The sequence below is a fragment of the Grammomys surdaster genome, unplaced genomic scaffold (assembly GCF_004785775.1).
Source record: "Grammomys surdaster isolate TR1022 unplaced genomic scaffold, NIH_TR_1.0 191, whole genome shotgun sequence".
Taxonomy (NCBI): domain Eukaryota; kingdom Metazoa; phylum Chordata; class Mammalia; order Rodentia; family Muridae; genus Grammomys; species Grammomys surdaster.
This window is the reverse complement of record NW_021604636.1, coordinates 4,974,362-4,996,144: the sequence shown is the minus strand read 5'-3', so window position 1 is coordinate 4,996,144 and position 21,783 is coordinate 4,974,362. Positions and strand designations below refer to the sequence as shown.

Sequence of the window (21,783 nt, the reverse complement as noted above, 5' to 3'; positions counted from 1 at the left end):
CTTTCTTTCTTTCTTTCTTTCTTTCTTTCTTTCTTTCTTTCTTTCTTTCTTTCTTTCTTCCTTGTGTTTTTTTTCATCTTGCCATTTGATACGCAGGACACATTGGAAGACAGTTTAGAAACATCCAGATAAGCAAGTTCTGTGAGATTCGAGTGCCAAGTCCAGGTTTTGACCTTTATTAGCTTCACAGTTTGCTGCCAAGGTACACCCGTCCAACTCTTACAAGGCACCCTCATGTTTGTGCTTCTTCTTCTTCCTCATCTCCTTGCTCCCTGACAGGGCACTGCTGCAGCAACAGATGCAGGTCCTTGGCTGCGTCTATGGTTTTCGTGGGGTGACCTGGGACATGCCGTTCATTTGACTTATTGGTTCAAAGCATTGTACCAGCCAAGGAAAGCTGTTCATCATATGGTACCCATCAGCTCATAAACAAATGCGATCTCTTGAATTTAAAATCTTGGGGAAGACATTAGCTGTATTCTGCTTTATTTCCTTGGCTTAAAGAACTAGGACGAACCATGTAAAAATGACATTTGTCTGTCATAAACATCAGAAGAGCAGCATTCAAAATGGTTCAGCCTAATAATGAACTCTCACCAAAGGCTATGGTACAACAAATCCTAGCTTCAAGGTCAGAATCACTTGTTGATCAATCATAATCCCAAGATGATAAAATCCAGATAAGAGAGACTAGTCTTCCAGAGTAGTATTGATTTTGACCAATGTCACTGTGTGCATAAAGTATATGTCATTAACTCATTCATCATTAATCTTTCAACTCTTAAACACTGATTTGTAACATTTCTACTTTCCAAAGATAAACTGCTTTGGAAATTAAATAGCTAATGAAATATTTCTGAAAAGAAATATATTTCTTAAGGCTCACAAATGCTTGAAGTTGTTTTTTTTTTTAAAAAAAAAAACAGGCAAAAGAGGTATCTGGTTGTAGTTTGTGGGTGCCATATGGCAACCAGTCAATGTTCCACACTAATTTTTGTTTCTACAATGAGTACAAAGAAATAAAACAGGTGTTACTTCAGAATTCACTCTTGTAAAATAGCAGCCTTGACAGACAAAGACAAAATATTCAATAAGAAGGAAGTAACAATTAACACACAGGCTTCCCGGTCTCTGAGGCTGGATCACATAGTCACCTCCTATCTCTGCTGAATCACCAAACAAGAAAAAGGGAGTTGTAGGTTGTTTTGAAAGCCAAGGAGGACCTAGTTGTGAGCACAGACTTGCTTTGGGGAACTACTAAATCCTTGCTATGGTTCAGATCTAACCCATTGCAGTAGTTTTAAGAGGTGCAGGCTTGGAGAGAGGTGACTAAGTCCTGGAGGTTCCATTCTCAGGAGTGAATTAGTGCCTTATGAAACTGGTGGGAGGAGTGAGTGTTCCCCACCATGGACTACCACATGAGGATGCTGCTGACAGAAGATGTCATCAGGGAAGCAATTTCTTTTGTCATGCTGAACCAGCTGACTCCTTGACCTTGGCTTTCTTGAGTTCTAGAACTATGAGAAATAACTTCCTGTCCCTTATAATTACCCAGCCTTAGATATTTTGTCATAGTAGCAGAAAATGGCCAATACAGAAATTGGTACTGGACAAGTAAAGAGTTGCTAAGCAACATTGGAAGTGGTAATGGATAGACCCTGAAACTGTTTGGAAGCGACTGTCAAAATGTGTTTCATATTGTTTCTGTGAGTACAGCACTGCAGCCAATGTTAGCAAGGGGTCCAAGGAATAGGACCTCAGAGAAAGGTTCCGTCTTCTTTGAAATTATTCTAAGTGATCATGTTAAGAATGGAGGAAGAGAAAGGGATGGTGCAGACTCCTCTCATGAGGTCCTAGAAAGAAATGAGGATCATCTTTTTGAAAACTGGAGGAAAGGCCATCCTTTCTAAGAATAACAAAGAACTTTGTGCCTATGCTCTAAGGATTTCTGGAAAGGACAATATAGAAGCCATGATCTTAATTTGGTAGAAGAAATTTCTGAATAAGCCGACCACAGTATTCTATTTGTTCTCTTGACTGTCTATAGTAAAATGTAAGAATAAAGACATGAACTACTGACAGAGTTGACAATCAAAAGGCAAACAGAACTTAAATACTTGGAAAAAATTCAGTTTGACTAGATCGTAAAGATGAAATGGCATATTTGGAAATAATGCTAAGGGTATGTGTTAGCATTCCTTCTAGGCTCTGCTCAACAGTTACCTAGCAACAGCCAGGTAGGCCTGGCTTACTATAAAATAGATAGTTTGGCCTATCTTCTTTGAACACTCTGACCCTTTTTTCTCTCTGACTTCTCTCTCTCTCTCTCTCTCTCTCTCCTTCCTCTTACCCCTTTACTCTTTCTCTGTCTCTACTCCCTTCTCAACCCCCCTTCCTATGTCCTCAAATAAACTCTATCCTACACTAGACCTCAGTATAGGTCTAGTATATGGCTGGTATCTCAGGGGGTGAGGGGTACCTCAGCATGGGCCCTCTGAGGCACCCCTCCTGCCACAACATATGGTACCCCACAAAACATATTCTTGGCTTTACAAAGCATATCAGTATGGACTAGTAATTATTTGATATGGAGGTCAATATATAAGGAGCATAGACCTGTGCTCTGGTCTGTTTTATCGTGCTCCAGATGAATACCACAGACTAGGTAAGACATGAGCAGTGAAAATTTATCTGGCTCATAACTCTGTAGACTGGAAAGTCCAAGATCATTAGTTCATGTCATGTAGGAACGTTGCTGCTGAGTTATAGAAAGGCATAAGGCATCACATGGCAACGAAGTTGGCATGAAATGGCAAGGCTGGGTGTAACTTGCTTTTATAATGTATCCACTTCTGCAAACACAACAATAGTCCACTCTAAAGAGTGGAGCCCTAATCACCTCACATCTGCTGTAAGGCCCATTTCTAACACTTCTGCACTAAGAGTTAAAATCTCAACACATAACGTTCAGAGATTACAAACCATTGCATTACTCACAAAGAGACTGGAAGGATGACTTTAAATGCATGTTAGAGAGATGTGGGCAAGTCAAGACAAGGAACCATACCAAAATAGAAGCACTGCGTGCACACAGGAACTCAGTATTCACTGCCTTGAGTCTCAGAGTTGCCTTCAATCTGCACTCCCTAAATCCTGGTGTGGTGTTCTTCTGTTGCCTTATGTGCAGCTCTAGTAGGGCTAAGGGGTGTCACAGTGGCCACTGGTCATTTTGGAGATATAGTAATTACTTATCACCTAGCCTCAAGGTTATTTCAGTAAGCCATAGAGCTTGCTGAAGAGCCACAGAGAACTACTACCTTGGTGATGTTCTAGAAAGCCCCAAAAGGATAAAGTTCAGTAGAGCAAAGGGGTCATGTCTGCTCATGAGATTCTAGAACTAGGCCAAGATGGGAAAACATTTGAGTAAAATGTTTTCTCAAGACACAAAAGAATTAATGAGGCTTTCCCTGTTGCGTTTGGGGCTCAGGAAAGACCTCTTATTCCTTCTTTGCACTTCTCTCTCCTTTGGAACAGCTTTCACTATTACAGTTTAAAGCACATGGTGTACTTGTTTTCAGTTTCATAGCTGGAGAAAACCTACCTCAGGATGTGCATTCTCTTGAGTTGCGCTCACTTATGATTTAAATGGGGCTCTTCAGTTGGTACTTTTGAGTGGGTGTTAAAATTATCTTCAGGTGCTAACAGAGAGGTACTGAATGTATCTGGTATGTGAGAAGGTCATAAATTTTAGGGTGGTGGAATAATTTGGTCTGATTTTCCTTCAAAAATCATACTCTCTGTTGTAGTGGTAAAAGACAGGCTTTTCAGATATCCACCACCCTGGCACTTGAAGTCTCTGCGAGGCTAGGCTCAGCTTAACACTTTAATGAGACCCCTGGGTATGTTAAACATGTGGTTCTCAGATTCCTGTGCCTGCTCTTAGGACTCTTTTTATTTGTTGGCTTGCCTTGTCCTGCATGGAGGTGGTGGGTTTTATCTTATTATATTTTATTTTCTCATATTTGGTTATTTTCTCTTAGAAGCCTGTTCTTTTCTAATGAGAGTGGATCTCAAGAGGAGAGGAGGTGGGGAAAAACTGGGAGGAGTAGAGACAGTGGAAACTATAGTCAGGATATATTGTATTTAAAAAGGAATTTATTTTTTAATAAAAGAAAAATAAAAAAGTAAGAGACAGCCTTGTAGGAGAGAGATTGAGTCATGAGTACTCTGTTTTCATGGGAGATCAGGACTATATAAAAGAGCTTGAATGAATTAATATGTCTGTCTGTCCTTCTGCCTTTCTGTTATTGAGGAGATATCACAAAGTCCCTAATCAGACACTAAATTCTACTTAGTACCATGGTCCTACACTTCTCATCTTTTATACTTATAAGAAGTTTTTTTCTTACTAATTACCTAGTCTTTGCTGTTTTGTTATAGCAAGACAAAATGGCTGAGACAGACATTTAAAGACTTATATTTTTAATCCACAAAATTAACATAATAGCATTGTAAGGCCTAGGGGAGTTTTCAATATGAGATGAGGTAACATATCTAATGTGCTTTATTCAAGACCTAGAATCAAGATCTTGGAATTCTATGGATATGCTACAGTATGTGTTATTTTGTTGCTTGAAGCCTGCCATAGAAAGTCAGGATACAAACAAAGAAAGAAAAAAACAAAAAATGTCTTCTCTGGAGCACCTAGCTGACACCAATAATTCAACATCAAGAAAGTAGCAATGAATTAAATGAATGAATTAAATTTAATGAATTAAATTTCCCTGTGTTCATAACTTGGGTGTGCAGTAATACAGAACAGCTTAGAAACCTGCAACCATACTTGGTTTGAAATATATACCCACCCTACTTTAAGCAGTGCACCTAGCAACCCCAGATGCTACGCTGAGTTGTCTGCACACCCCACTCCAAACAATGGAATATATTTTTATGTCCAAACAATCATCAATGATTCCCCTTTTATGGACAGTTTCTATGCTATTGTATATCTTTATGGGAATGAGAAAGATGACCCCAGCTCTGACTGGTCTGGGGCATGTAAAATAAACATTATATCCTCTTAGTGAACTTTTAGGAAAAATGCTCTATTAGCTTTATTAGCATCTTCGGCCTATCCATGATTAGATGTGCACATGATTCAAATCAGAAACAGAGGAAGAAGCAAGCTCAGTAGACAAAAAGTTATATAACCTAAACCTGTCTATCAAAATATCAAACCATCTTCCCTAATCCCTAGTAGCTAGATCCTTCTTTTAAATGCCATGAAAAGATACACCAAACAGTAAGCAGGGCTCTAGAGCATTCTTTCACTTAGGAGGCTAGTTATCTCTCTAGGAAGCCTAAAGTTTCTTTGCCAATTTGTAATCTGTGTGTGTGCCTCGCCTGCCCACTTCTTTTAGTAGGACATGAAACTTTAAGCATAAAAAAAGAATCAAGACCATGGAGACACCTGGATTAGATACTGATCATGGGTAACATAATCCAAATTAATGACAGTATGATAGTCAGAGTCCATGACATTGAGAAAACACATAGGATATATGCAAGCTCGTCATCAGCTTCCTATGTTTAGGAATCCATAGCACAGGCCAAGAGTATGGAGAAGGAAAGGCAACCCAAGAGTTAATGAAATGAAAGGATAAGAATGATGTTTTTCTGGTTATACAAGAGGCTGGAAGATAGTCACAATCAGTATATTTCCTTCTCAACCAAGGAACCATCCCAGGAGCAGCAAGCAGCATCTGATAGGGGTGTTGACATTTAACCAGGCCCTCTGAAATGATGGAACCAAGTGCTCTAAATATCTATCCCAGGATCAGAGAGTTGGATGAACAAATTTTATAAGGAATATAGCCATCTCCCTGGGGATCTAGCTCAATGATAAATCACGTGCCTGGTTTATCTAAGACTCCATGTTTGATACCAAACCCTGAAAAAAAAATGTTACCATTCAGTACATTTCAAATGTTCAATTTGAGAAGTAACCAAAGTCATAATGGATATTTACCAGATTAAAAAGAATCTAGATAAAAGAAGATGTCATATGTGGGTGGGTGTTCCTTCCTACTCTTTCTTAGCCCTAATAGTATCTAACACCATGTATGTCCCTTATCCTCTTGTTTGCTGTCAGCCTCACTTGGTTGACTGGAAACTTTGATGAGGGCACTCATTGGGTTTCATTTCATTTATTCTTGATCACACCATTATTGTTGGACAATACCTGGCACACAGTAGGCACTTAATATACAAATGTTGGATAACAGGAAAGAGACAGATAATACCAAGTCAAGAGTCAAGAGTCATAAACACCAATGCAAGTCTTCCAAGAGGCAGTGAGATAGAGAACAAAACAGGCTCTACGTAGAGTCAATAAGAGATCAGGGTCCAGCCTGTTCCCAGCCTCCAATAGGCCCATTTCTCTAAGCTTGCACCAGTTTCTCAGTCTTATGTATTGTTGTCCTCTTCCAGATTTAGCCTTCTTTGCTTTATAGTGATGAGAAGATTTACACTGTATTTCCAAGATCCAGGTGTCTACAGGACTCCTGTTAGCTTCTACTAATAGGAAAACTTAGAGAAAAGCCAGGCACCAGGAATAAGCCTTGATGGGTGTTTATGGCTCCTGCTTCTTGGCTTGGTATCATCTGTCTCTATCCTGTCATCCAACATCTGTGTATTGAGTGCCTACCATGTGTCAGGAAGGACTCACTTAGTCCTTGCTGATCCTTGCTAGTAGTCACACCCACCCCGCCGCCAGTCTGCTTTACAGTACCAATTTGATTTGTGTTGACTTGCTTTCCAGAAGAACCAGAACAGTTAGACTAAATACTTGCCTCAGAATTTTGAGTTCAGAGTGTCTGTGCTCCCAAATCTTAGACTTAGTTCTTCCCTACACTTGGGATTTCCTTAGACTTTCTCCTCCATATTCCAGCTGTACAACCGATTTTTTATACTGAATTTCTCTGCCTGAACACCAATTATGACTCTAGGTTGTCAAGACCTTAGTAGATACTTACTCTTCTTGCCGAGAAGGAAAGTCTACACCAGTTGTAAAACTGCAACAATTAGATCTAGAATTGCATAATTCTCTTGAGTGACTGAGTGGAAACTATTTTGGGTTTTTTGGCTCAAAAGTTGTCTGGCCTTTGTTGTAGCTATTCAAAGTCAGCCTTTATAACTTAATGAATAAATAATGCTATGTTTCTAGCATACTTTATTTACAAAAGCAGGTGGTCAATGTGGAGGATTAAATAAGTACGTAGACATCTCTTAAAACTGTGAGCAATTAAATAAAACCACACAATTCTCAAGATTGAGTTTAATAAGAAGACACTGAGATTGACATGTGGATGGCCAGGAAGCAATAAGAACTTGATCCCACAGAGCAGCAGAGGGCAAATGGGTTCCGTATTTGGTCCAAGATGAAACAACACTGTTTTTGGTGTAGAGCTATGAGCCATGTTGACTGCTACAAGGGAGGGTCCAGGATGCTACAGAGGAATTGAACACAGGCTTGCTTTTGGAAGCAAAAATAACTTTTATTCTAATTATAGCTACTCTCTCACCTCTTGACTCTCTTGAGAATAAACAAGACATAAAAACTAATTTAACCAAAGGCTTAAACTAATATAACAGGTGTGTTGATGCCTTGCTAAGCTGCCTGACAGTGGGGGCCAGTGTAATATGAAGAGATAAGGACCCAGTGATGGAGATAATACAGGGATAAATGACCCACAGACCATATCAAATTGCTCCAGTCTAGGGGGTAGTTTCTCTGATGACAAATAGCAGAAAATAATTGTGGAGAGACATTGATGAAGGGTGTTACCGTTCAAGCCGAGAACGATCAGCTGGTATTTGGGAGAAAATCATCATTTAGGAAAGATGAAAAACTCTAATATTGACTCACTGAAGAACTTTCCAGAAACATTTATAAGCATAATTAACAAAGTTGCTCTTTGGGACAGATGTTCCTAACACAGGGTACAAGGAAGAACAATCACTGGAGAATGTCCCATAGAAATGGCCTCTTTCCCAGTATTTACCAGGCAAAATTCTTAGCACCATGGGGCACATGGTAAATGTTATTATGTTTCTAGCCTCTGAGAGTGTTAAGAAACAAAAGCATTTTGAAAATGTAACTAAGACCACATTTATAAGCCTTCTAACATTCCTTTGGTGTGCTGGCTAGTTCTAGGCATGTGTGCCTCAACTCATTTATCTATCAGTCTTTCTTCATGCTCTAGATAAGTAGACCGAGATACAGACAGTTGTGACCAAAGTGCCGTGACTAATAAACACCCAAGCCACACCTGATCAATCGACTCCAAGGGCTGTGGTTGGATGTGACTTTTTTAAAAAAAAACCTCTCTAAACCTTTGCACATGGTAGATGCTCTGAGATCAGACTTTGTGAACTGGCAGAGGGTGCATTAGGCCTCATGGAGATGTGAATCTAATGCAGGCAGCTAACTGAAATAGTCCGCTGCTTCTCTCTTCCATGTGATTGTCATCAAAAACTAGTCAGGTAAGGCTCAATAAGGATTTTTGTTAGTTAGTTAGTTAGTTAGTTAGTTAGTTAGTTAGTTTGTTTGTTTTAGTTTCCCAGATTTTCAAACTATAAAATGCTGAATAATGCATGTCCTGTGATAACACACTTTAAAGAAGATAAAATTACCTATTAAAAATTCTACGACTTCTGCACCAAAGTCACACGGTGACTCATTTTGTACCTTGCTCACCACTGTTGTGTGTCCGGCTCTTCTGTTTACTTAATCCTTTTCTTAGAGCTCAGAGTGATGGGAAGCCTTCCTCCCTGACAACCCCTGGCCATCCTGTGCCTCACATCCTCAGTTCCCTGACTTGCAAAGGACATGGACATCGTCTCATCTCTGCCTTTCAAGTATTTCAGTTTCTCTTCACTACTTAGCTCTTCCTTGTCTACGTGTGCATGAGAAAGGTCACCCATGAGGAAGTCCTCTCCAGACCTTGCTATCTTTTTGAGTCATCTGCCTGTTCGCTCTTGCTAAAATAACTTCCCGAGCACACAGTCTGCATCGATAGCCTCAGTCCTCCCTCTCACCAACCCTCCTCCTACCTCTTCATCAGTCCATTACTGCTCAGCCCAAACAAACCTCTTTGCCCTCATCTTCTCTTACGCTTCCTGTTCTGTGCCAGGTATTTGGCCAGTTGATCAGAACATTTTATGTCATTAGTTGAACACACAATCTGAAGTCTCTTTCTTCATCAGACTATAAATACATCAAGGGAGTAGATGTGCCTTTGTCAAACCAATGAACACTGTACACTTAGTAGTTTTAGATGATGTAGTGTAGGATGATTTGAACTTGTATTTATGAACATATTATGGAAAGAAAGAACTAGCTACCTCCTGTTGTCCTCTGCCTTCTACGTACAGGCTGTAGCATGAACATTCACACACACACACACACACACACACACAAATAAACAAGTGTTAAAAGTAAAAGAATCTTCTTCTTTTGCTCACTCTACTTTCATTCAATGAGTACGGATTTACCACACACAGTACTATTCAATGTTCTGGGCAACAGAGATATACCTGAAGAAAACAGGAAAAACTGGTTCTCTGGAAGCTTATATCCCAAAAGGAAGGGGCTGGGGAGCAAAGAAGTCAGCAATAGTGCCATTTAGGTGGTAGTGAGTGCCATGAAGGAAAACAGCCAAAGAGGGAAAAGGACTGTCCGTTTTGTTTTTGTTTTTACCAGGGGAGCTTGTAAGGCTGATGGGTAACAAATATTTGAGAGAAGATCCGAAGGTGAGCAAGTGGGCACCATACAGACTCAGGGAACAAGTGGGAGGAGCTACAGAGTGACAGTAGAGAGCTGGGACAAGTGGGGTTCAGACTTCAAAGCCAGCTTATCTGGCCAATAGCTCTGCTTTCATTTTAGGCAATGGGAAGCCACTGAATGCTTCTAAGGAGAGAAGGACATGAATTGCCTGTGTGTAAATATGACCACTGCATTTATTTTCTATGGCCATTTAACAAATTACCTCAATCTCAGTGGATTAATAACCAGCCCCACCTCCCAACCCCAGCTTATTAGCTCAGATTCTGTAGTTCGCCAAGTCCAGCTTCACACAGCTGGCTCTTCTCCTCAGAGTATAATGGGTGTGGAATCAAAATTTGGCTGGACTGGGTTTGAATTTGGAGGCTCTGGGGAGAAATTTGCTTCCAAGTCTATCACAATGTTATCAGGCTCATTTCTTTGGGATTGTGAGACTGGAATTTTTATTTCTTGACTGCTGCCAAGCCTGTGTTCCTCTCCCCTTTTAGAGAATGCATACATCGTAACTACTTAGTTTCTTCCTTGTCCAAGTCAGCAATAGCAGAAAGAAATCTTCCTGTAACTAGGATCTCTAACTTTCTACTCTGTGACAAATCAGATAGTGTTAACAAAACACTATGGGGTTTGGTAGTCAAGGGTCAGGGGTGGGAGATTTTCTTTTGAGGATGTGAGAGATTTTTTTTTTTAATATTTTTTATTGGATGTTTTATTTACATTTCATATGTTATCCCCTTACCCCATCCCCCTCCCCGCCCAGGAACCCCCTATCCCATCACCCCTCCTCAACATGTTTGTAATTGAATAAAAATGAGCAAGACAATGACCCTGCAGACAAAGGAATAGTTGAAACTTTGTCTTGGGATAAGCACAAAGGGATGGGATACATGGCAAAAATGAAGGGCCTGGCCTTAGATAGGAACTTATCTTCATGTGGTGTTGGCTTCTCATTAAAATATCAGAAAGGGTCTTAACCTGAGAATGAGCAAGACATACAGGAGAGGCTTGAGGGGTGAGCTATGCAAGGAACCCTCCATTAAGGGAGTAGGCAAGTCAGGGGATTTCTAGAAATGTTTTCCCCATTGACGCAATAGACCACAAGTGAGTTATGAATCAGGAACAAGGGGCCACTCTGTCTTAGGTTCTACATACTCTCTTTGGTGTTATCAAGCTACTTCCATTTAGACAAAATTATTGCTATGTCTGTCTGTTAATCCTCCACACAGAGAGACACTTAAAACTTAAAGGATTTGAAACATCAGCAAGATTCTTTTGTCCATGTTAAATTGTCAGTTTCTGGGGATTTGAGGTTATTTTATTTGCTTTTATTTGTTTATTTTATAGGGTTTTTTGTGGCCATTAATTATTTGGAGTCTGACTTTTCCTGCGGTAATTTTTGTAGATCTAATTTTTACCATCTCTTTTTAAAATGTGCTCTTTTAGGGGCTGGTGAGACAGCTATGCAGTTGAAATCACTGGCTGCTCTTTCAGAGGACCATGCTCGACTCTCAGCACCCACAAGGCAGCTCCCAACTGTCTCTAACTCCAGTCCCAGGGGATCTGATGCCCTCTTCTGACTTCTTTGAGCACAGAATGCATATAGTACAAAAATACACATGCAGGCTCTGATGGAGAAACATCCATACCCAGACAAAGAAAATAAATATAAAAATTAATTTCTCATTTTATATTGACTCTTCTTGTCTTGGTTTATGGCTGCAAATTGGATAAAATGTGATAGCTTCCATGTAGTCATATGAGAAACTGTATAGTAGTTTTCTTTAAATATTTCTGACTTCTTCTATTGTCTTAAATTTGTATCTAAAGTGTTGTAAATTCAGTTTTTTTTTCCTGCTTATAATTTCTTTGGAGGCCAAGATGAGGAAAATGCTGGAGTCAGTGTGGCCTTGGAAAAAAGAAACATCAAAATACAGACTTAGAATCGGCTCAGGGAGTTAGGAAAGAAAACCATAAGAGTGTTCCAAGAGCCAATTCTCTTGTAACTTATAAGAGCAGAGCTAGGTTGACTCTTGTCTTTTGCTGGGAGCTTACATCTCCGTAATACAAGGAGAGAGAGCAATAGCAAGGTACATGGCAGCTGCACAGCCTCGTTCCCTTCTGACTTTCAGAATTCTCAACTCAACGTAAGTGGTCCCTCTTCCAGGCACTAAAGTAGGATGTTCCTCTTCATTCCTAGATAGGTTGATCTCTGTTAGTCTAGTCCAGTAATGAAGATCTGTTTTCCTTGCTAACAATTAATTTAGAAATAGAGAAAAGACAACATTTTAGACAATAAAATTTAAGGAAAGTCCACCCCAGGACAGGGGATTTCTAGAAATAGTTTTCCTCTGATACACTAGGCCATAGATAGGAACAGCCTCCCCTCCCTTCCTGAAGGAGCCCTGTGAGCCGATGATGCTCTAAACTAAAGTAGCTATGCTCAACAAAGATAAAGGACACAAGAGATCCTGTAGAGGACATGTTTGGGGAAAACTGCCATGCAGTGTGAGGGTGACAGATCTGAAAGACAAAAGGACTTTGGGCCCTGAGAATGTTCTCTGGTCATGAGGCTAACGAACTAAAGTGCTCCCTTACTTCTAGACTCCCAGTTATACAAAATGCTGGTGACGACACAGTGATGAGACTCTGCATTTTAAAACAACTCTGGCTAGGTACTCCGATTTCTTGCAGACAAAAAATATCTCATTGAATATGATCTCTATACCAAATCCTGGGGCTGTAAATGTAAATTGCTGGGAACGGAACATAGTAGTGGGACCTGCATGTCTGGAGTCAGCATGGGGCCTCGGGAACTAGAAGGATTATATTCAGACCTAGTAATCATTAATCTTTCATGCTTGGCTAGTTTCAATACAAACTTCCCTGGACAGTACTTGACTTTGGCTTTTGGATACTCCCATAGCACTTTGATCATTTACAAGAAGAGCTCTTAGGTCTCTTGTTGTGGTTAATGTTCAGGTTTCCTTTAATATTGTGACCCATTAGAGGACAGAGGTCATAGCTATCATCTTTCCATTCTTTAGTACGAAGTACCACCATTTACAATATGCTCCAACGAGACTTGCTGAACAGGGAAATTGCAAAGCTGGGCAGGGAGAATATTGCAGGGAACTGGCCAGAGACATCTCTGCAGATTAACAGACATCTTTGGGCTATGAGGGTGGTGTCTCTAGGAATCCTCTGCTCTCCTCCCTCATTCCTCACATGTTTCACTGTCTTACCTCTGAAATACAACTTACTAAAGCAAACAAACTTATTTCATCCCCAGGACACCGACATCTCCCCTCCCACTGGTATAAACTAGTCCCTGCCCCAAAACACTGCCCACACGGGCAGTCAGAGACATACCTAATACCATGCTGTACTTGTATTCAAACCCTCCAGTTATTCAAAACCATACTTGGGCTAAAAGAGCAGCTCCCTTCTGTGTACATTATCTCCCGTTTTACTTTTGCCACAGTTCTGCACTTGCTTCTAATGTGCCTGCAGTAGACCATTCAGGCCCAGGGGAGGTGATCCTCGTGCATATTTCTCAGGACCATAGTCCCCACACTCACAATAATTCTTGACATCAAAAAAGGGGGGGGGGGAGTTTGAGTTGACAAATAATGCCGTAGTTACTCTAGGAACTTTAGCCCTAAAGAGATGCTAACTCTCTCATGACTGAGTAATTATTTTATATGGAAGAAAAGAATAAACAAGTTAAAAAAAATAAAACTAAGACTCACCCATGAGACATGGTACTGAGCTTAAGTAAGGTGGGTATGATTAGAGGACCATCTAATTCAGGTTGGGGAATGTGAAGTTAGGGAAGGCATGCGCTGTATTCCCACAGTTACATTCTGTTCTATACATCCTGAGCCACCAGAGCTTCCAGAAAACTACGAACAAGAGCACTTCAGGCTTTTGTCTAGCCTTAAACTTTTTCTTTCTTTCTTTCTTTCTTTCTTTCTTTCTTTCTTTCTTTCTTTCTTTCTTTCTTTCTTCTTCTTCTTCTTCTTCTTCTTCTTCTTCTTCTTCTTCTTCTTCTTCTTCTTCTTCTTCTTTTCAGGCTTAAGATGGGTAAATTGTATAACATATCCCCGCGGATCTATTTTTTTTCACACAGTGAACCAAATATTGAAGAGACGCGTACACCAGTGTGTATGTACACTCAGGTCTATAAGCTGTGGAAAGCTTCACAAGAAACTATACTTTTGAATTACAACATAAAACTGGAAACCCTATGCTTAGAAACTAATCAAACAGCTCAGAAGTGGTAATTTTGTGGTTTCAGGTTATTCTCAAATTGAAAGGCCACCTTCTCGCAGAGGTCAGGCTGGAACTGTGAAGATTAAAGGTGGAAATCTTTACAAGATAGTGATTTACAATAGCAAAAGGATTAGCATTCGGCCATAAAGCAATGGTCAAACATTAACTCTGAAAAACTAGCCATCAAAGCACTTCTTCAAACCAGTTATTTTTGAAAGCCAACAGGCAGGCTCAGGGGAGGCTATAAGGCAAAGATGTTGGGCTCCCAATATCTACGACTTACTTGCAAGCCCTTGAGCTTCCATATCATAATGACCCTAAGTTAAAAAAGATAAGAATCTCTCCAAAATCAACTATTCTGTGAGGTTTCGATGGAATGATATAACTTGTAGTGGAAACAAAGCAAGTATTGTGTTGGTGATAAATCAGAATGAGCTGTTACTACTACTTAATGAGGCAGGAACAAGAGACATGAGAAGGAAAAGACCACACACACACACACACACACACACACACACACACACACACTTCCACAGACCCACACTGGCCTCTGCTTGAAGACTCACTAGCTAAGAGTCAAGAAGACAGTTTAAAAAGCTAACCGAAAAGTTTGACTATATAGAGATATTCATTTTACGTAGACCTCTTTTCAAATAAGAAATTTTAAATAGCCACAAACCACATTCAGGTCCTGAGCATTTACATCTTTCAAACTGACCTTAGCTTTTGTGAGAACCTACAAGTTTCTGGATTTTTTTTTCAATTGAGCCTATAAAGGGTTTAACTCCCTGAGCAACCTTTTGTACTGGATTTTATCTTATCAGTTGTAATCCTGTCCAGGGCACCCAGAAACAGCCCTATAATCTCACTGAGTTCCTTAGCGACTCTTTGAGATGTAAGTTGGGGAGGCACCAACATCAAATCTTTTTTAAGGCTACTGTAAGGACATGTACGTCCAACTCTCTCTTAAGAAGTTCATACCTGCGTTTAGGCATTTAGATGTATGTTACTCTTCCTTGTTTGCCTCTTTCGATTAACTTTTAATTTAAAAATCTCTTGATAATAAGCTCCAACTCTTTCTTGGATTGGGTTGAGGGTTTCCATGTATTCTTTATATAATCCCTAAGACAACTCTCAAAAGTGTTCTTATCATGTCCATTTGAGGGGGGAAAAAGTTACTTCTTCATTGTTATAGAACAAATACCTCCAAAGCTTGAACAACAGGCATTGTCTTTTAGACTGTGGGTGAGGAATTTGGATGTGGATCACCTTGAGATTCTGGCTTAGGGTTGCCCTGAAATTCTTTTCTGTGGTGAAATTTAGAATCCCAGCTTCACCTGAGTGAGTGGAGGCTTTCTAAGGAACATCTCAGATTATTGTAGGTGGAACTGTGACTCTTGGCTCTTGCCCACTCCCACTGTCAATAAGACCATTGCAAAATACAGATAGATACTGGCCTGGGGTGGCCCATTGATTACAGCACGTGCCCAGCACTCATGAATTCCTCAACCTAACCCCCAGGATATTGCAGCATGACACAGGGGAGGAGGTAGGGAAGCCTGGAACATAAATTCTCAAGGCTGTTGCCAGCATATAGCATTAGATAGCAAGATAGGTCTCTGGAACAGGTTCATTTCCTTAAAGCATTTAGAATATAGAGATTAGCAGTCATGACATCATGCTACAACTATGTAAATTAGAAGCTGTAATAATTTTGCTAATAATACCCAGTTGATTGTATATTTGATCACAAGTTAAGAAAAATGACAGTGGTGTTTTTTAACAGTATCAAGTACCAGCTCGAGTCATGTGGTCTATGTGTGAATACCTACTATATAGAACACTGAGAATGTTTCTTAATTTCTTTGTCATCCATCCTCCAAGATAGTTCTGTGATATGCATCTTCTGGTGTTTTCATCCCCCAGTGTTGTATTGGGTTGTTCAGTACTGCTAATATGAAACACCAGAATTAATGCTGTGATGGCTGCTTCTGAAGCTAAGTTATGGCAGGCACCAGGCCTTCTTGTATCTGCCTTGCTGACTTAAGAAGAGGCTCACGTCAGGGAAACTTAGGTCTGTAGCTAAACACTAGATGAATGACCTTGCACAGGATTCTCCATCTTCAGTTAATCGTTCAGGTGACCACCTCAGGAGATACCCTAAACCAGAACAGAATCCCAAGGTAATCTACACCCAAATTCCTCACCGATTGTCTAGGAAGTAATGTCTGTTTCCTCAAGCTTTGGAGAAATTCCTTTTTCAACAGTAAAGATGCAACTATTTCCTTTTCTCAGACAGAAATGATAATAGTACTTTTTCCAAAAGTTGTCTTAAGGATTAAATGAAGAATACCTCAGCCCAATACAAGGCATAGAGTAAACACTAGCAGACTATTATTTAATCTTTGAGGCACCTACTCCTCCACAAGGCAAGCTGCTCCTGTGTTATTCACAAGCCACCTTCCCCTGGGACCTTAGTACTTAACTTTGAGAGCGCACCCACCCAGTCCAGTCCGTTCCTTTAGATTGTTACTCTTTTGACTATTAAGCAGGCAAACAACCTTCCTTTCTCAGTCTCTGGTCCCTTTTGAGAGGCAAGGAAAAGATTTCCAAGGTAAAGAAAGTTAAGGCGAATGTTATAGGGAGGGAAAAGAAAGACCAAATTGCTGGCCCAAATAAGACCCTGATTGGGGAGGGGGGGTTGTTGACAAGAGTCAACTGAGCTCTTACAGGGCAAGCCATTGAGAAACTGTCCTCTGACATACACAAAGCTTTCATTCAGGCTCATCTCTAGTCTTTCAACTGGGAATGGATCCTAGACTTTCTCAGGCAAGCTTTACAGATGCTATCTTTCTTCTTCCTGGTGATTCCTTTCTCCTCGTATTTGGGTTTCTTTAGTACTGAGGGTGGATGAGAAGTCATGTGTCTTATAAACTAGAGGGAAAGTATTGAGGAAATTTACTGTGGAACAAGGAACAAAAGAAGAAGGATGCTTCTTCTACTCCATAGTTAAGCTGAATGCTAAAACCATTTGACCACTAAGTATTCCAAATATCATACCATAAAGTAAACACAAACTGAATGAGAACGCTTCATTTCCATTTAGCCATTGGCTTTTCTGACAGGTAACCTGTGTTGGTGTGTTTCACTGATGATTCTCTGGGAAATGAAATGCAACATGTTTCTAACAAGGTAAGGGGAAGTGTGAAGGGTAGCTTCACATACTCTGCACATACACCAAGCAGGGAGGTTTTACTTGCTGCTAGAAAAGGCCAAGCTTCTCAGCTGACTTCTGGCTTCCGAAAGCTTTTTATCTTTACAACTAAGAAGACAATGCTGAAGACTCCTCCCTGTCCTGTTTTGTGTTTACTGCATCTGGTTCAGTTGACATCAGCATTTCATATGGAAACAGTTGACCTTGCCTTAAAACTAGCCTTTCAGGGTAAGAACTTGGATTGTTCTTTTCTTCCAGGTCCCTTTTAGCTCTTTATTTCTTTGCTTTGCAGAGAATTTAATTCTCTTTTGTTTTCAATGAAATCTCCCTCTCCTCTTTTCTTTATCTCCCCTTCAATTCTCCGGCCTCCTTTCCTTTACTCAGATCTTTCCACTTCTTCCTTGCCTGAGCGGATGTTAAACCTTGGGCGCCTCGGGGTTGGACAGGGGAGCATCTCTTCATCTCCTCATGATGAAGCAGGGTCCTTGTAAGAATCCCTTCTGGTGTGGCACAGCCCAGGAAAGGTATTGCTGACATAATGGGAATGCTGCATGACTGGGCCGTCATCTCATGCCTTTACGATAAGGTAAGAGATGAAGCAAGATAACTTCCACTTCCTATCTAAACACACAGAATTCAGAAGTAAAAGGAAAGAGCAGCTTGAATGTAAACAAGCTACCAGGAAACCGGATTTCTACCGGCTCGCAGGGGGCGGGTCTCTGCTACCCTCCCCCCACACCTTCTTAAGATTAACCAGTCTCAAAAGCACAGTCATTCACATCTGAGGAGCTTCCAGCTTTCAAATTGTGAAACTGCACCTTGTTTGGGGCCACTTTCCTTACGTTTTCTTCCAGTCTACCCTCCTTCCCACTACAAACCCCAAGTGTCCAGACATGCTCAAAATTCTCCCATCTATGTATTTTAAAGGAGGTGCCATGGATACGCAGTGTACCAAGAATGCTTGTTGCTCTTGGAGAGGATGAGAGTTTAATTCCCTGTACCCACAGGATGGCTCACAAGCATCTGTAACTCCAGTTCCAGGAGATCACTACCATCTTCTCACTTCTATGGGCACCAGATATTCCAAGTAGTACCTGGAGTAGGCAAACACACACACAAACAAACACACACACACACACACCACACACACACACACACATGCATATATATATATATATATGCATATATATAAACCAAAATATATAAATCTAAATATATATTATTTTCCATAACTTTACACCATCTATTGGTTAAAGACCACTCCTTGCTCCCACTACCCACATTCTTCTCTGGCTCTGAGACCTTTAGAATTCCAGAACACAGAATATAACCATTGTGTATACTGCCACACAAGAAACTCATGTTTTTTAACTCTTCAAGCTTTTCCAGACTTCTTACAGGATCTTCTTGTCTTTAGAGCAGTGTCCTCAAGCCCCTCTAGGTTAAATCCTAAGAGTCAGTAAAATGAGTCTCTCAGGAAGTTCTCTGAAGAGAAACATCCTTGATTTTTTTGTTTAGGGAAGAGAGTAGGTGCTATTCCTGAGAAAGGACAGAACAAGCCCTCCAGAGTCTGCATGCTCTATGCAGTAAAATAGAATCCTTACAGTTAACAATAATTTGTGCAAACCCCTTGGTAAACAAGATTATGACTCGGGTCCCAAGTTTATTCTTTGTCTATCTCAAGTGGGTTTATTCACAGGCCAAGATTCCACAAGCTTCCCTTAGGGAAGTTCTGTGGTTACATTTTCTTTTCTGGGAATCTGTGATGTCTCTGTGGCTTTGTAGAGAAAAACTAGTCTATCTAGGCTATACTTTGAGATTGTTTGATTCTAGATAGGGCTTATCTTTTCCTCACCCAGATTTTTGAATGTTATTTAATTTCCCCCTTTTTTTTCCCATGTACTTCCAGAAAGGGCCTCATGTCTTCCAGGCTGGGCTCAGTTTCTTCTGTAGCTAAGGATGGCCTTGAACTTCTGACCTTCCTTAGATCCTGAACAACAGAACTAAGTTTGCCTAAAACAGTAACACTCACTGGTGTCTTAATTAAGTATCATGAGCAGAGGGTTCAGTGATTAACCTCTGGTACCTTGGCTCCTTCATGAAACCGAATGACTGTCATAGCTCTATATGCTAATTCTCAGTTGTTGCCTCAAAGTTTGGCTAAGGCTACCTGACTACACTTCCACCCGGAGAGGCTGGTTCGGGAAATGACTGATTAAGAATGTGCACAATGTGTAGTGTGTAATTCGTAGTGGTTTACGTGAGGAGTGGAGGGAGAACCAGATTAGCTATTCTTGTTTGCTTGCATGCAATAGTGTCATTCCATTCTCTGTTTTGTTCCAAAAGCTGGGGCTAAACTGGAACATTCTGGCAAGCTGAAAATGCATGCTGGTGACTTTCAAGGAAGCAACCCAGTAGAAGCTGACTGATTCCAGGTCACTGTGTTATGCACAGAGGTGATTTAGTGATGTAGTATTTCAAAAATGGTCAAATAATTACTTCTCTACAACTGAATCTTCCAACTGGTAAATTTTCATCATGCCTGAAGGAGAAATCTCTGGATTTCCTGGTTTTGTTGTTGTTGTTTGTTTGTTTTCTTTCTTTCTCATTTCCCACTCCACTTAAGACATTCTCATTGCCTCATTGCTAAGTTTTAGATCTTCAAAAGCTGCCTTACTTCCTTGAGGAAGAATCTACAATCACAGTCTCCTAAAATCAATTTGAAGTTAAGATATTTTCCATTGCATTTAATAAAAAAGAAACCGTGCCTCTCTCCCAGTTTCAGGAAGTGTGTATTTGTTATACACAACAAAACAAGGAAGCATCAAGGCCCAAACACTGGAGCCCCCAGAAGCAGCAACGCATTTAGAGACGGACCAGTCTCTTCAGCCATAGGCCAGCACAGGGGACAAGACCCCCAATAAACTGAGCCCACTTAGAGAGCTCACAATGGCATCTGACCCCATCTCCAACCACCCTCTCTTTTTAAGATGTTGCAAGGTTCTACCTTTGTTCAGCAGAACCACTGGCACGGTGATGACGGTGACAAGCGCAGCGACACCAAGCAGTCCCAGAAGAACCTTCCACGGTGTCTGCAAAGCAGGTCAGGATGCAAACAATTAGAGGGACGCCTTTGTTCCTCCTCTGCAAAGAGGGTTGGAACCTAGGCCCTTTCGGTGGCAGAGGGGTTTGCAGGTGCACACTAGACTGGAGGGGTTTGGCGTTCACTCCAGCAGAAGCCCTTGAATTTTGGCCCCGAGCAAGATCTTATAATCTTGTTGGCTTCTCTCCTCCCACCCACCCGTCTGAAGCCAAGAGTGCTGTGTGCGTTCCACGGGTGGCTGTCCCCGACTTCCAAGGCTCAGTACCTGAGTCTCAGTAGAACACGCCACAGATCTAAGCTAGTGTACGGGACAAACGTTCCTTCACCTGTTAGGGTGGCCCCGTGGCTTCCGCCAAATGGCAGCTCCTGGTTGCCTCCAGGAAAGCTAGGGCAGTTTGGGGGAGGATCTGTCAAAACACTACCCACAACCCGACCCCGGGTCCAGGGAGGTACGATGCGGGGTGCACTCACCTTCATGGTCGGGCGGCTCCTTGAAACTGAACTCTGAAGCTTGAGCGCAGACAGAAGTCACCGCGGAGACTGACGTCCTGCGCCGCTGCTCTGCACGCAGTCACCCTGAGCTCGCCGCCAAGTTTCGGCCCGAGTTAAACATTAGTTAGCGCCAGGCGGGCTTCGGTGAGCAGTGTGGGCGCGGGTCAGCCGACCCAGCGCGGAAGGACCACTAGGAGAGCCAGGGAGTGGCACGCAGGTCCCCCCTGCCCCCGTGAGTGGCGGGCACGGGGGACAGCGAACCCCCTTTGCCGAAAGGGACATTGCACATTGAGGTTTAACTGTTGTTCCCTTGCGTGGATAAGTGAGGCAGCTGAGGTCCAAGAGGGCATGGAGTTTGGGAGATTCACAGCTCACTGCAGAAACTAACTGCCAGTTCTCTTATCTCTTTCCCTGAGAGGTCTGTCAGACTGAGAGAAGGGGTTGAGTGTCCCATGTTATCTGGCTGACAAAGAAAGAGAAAAGGTGATTGTTCACTTTTGAATGACACTTCAGGCTGAGTATCCGTATTAATCCTCCCCAGAGAATTTCCACTTATTTTGCGGGCATCTCTTCTCATCAAGAAAAACACTTCTTAAGTGGGAAGTTACTTTAAGCACTGTTCTACACGATTACTGTGTTATTTCACAGGGAGGAAGATGATACACAGGGACATCAAGTCACTCCACCAACTCACTCAGCCATGACACTATGGAGCTTAAATTAAAAGTGCAGGACACTGCTAGAATACTGAAGCAACTGAATTTTAGTCCTTCATGTCTCCACAATTTAAGGAGGTGTATTTCTTTATAAATCAACTGTGGCATGGCACCCAAATAGACTAAAGCACAAACACCACACACA

The 21,783-nt window shown here is 41.3% G+C and overlaps 1 protein-coding gene across 1 annotated transcript in view; it reads right to left on the bottom strand.

Moving 5' to 3' along the window:
* Positions 1-21,349, bottom strand: part of Dpp4 (dipeptidyl peptidase 4) — an 81,367-nt gene extending 60,018 nt beyond the window's left edge. The window contains exons 1-2 of the mRNA XM_028769236.1: positions 20,902-21,349; positions 20,335-20,419 (exon numbers count right to left, since the gene is read on the bottom strand). Coding sequence (XP_028625069.1) covers positions 20,335-20,419; positions 20,902-20,907 — 91 coding nt within the window. The 5' untranslated portion in view covers positions 20,908-21,349. The remainder of the gene's footprint in view (positions 1-20,334; positions 20,420-20,901) is intronic.
* Between the last annotated feature and the right edge of the window lie 434 nt (positions 21,350-21,783).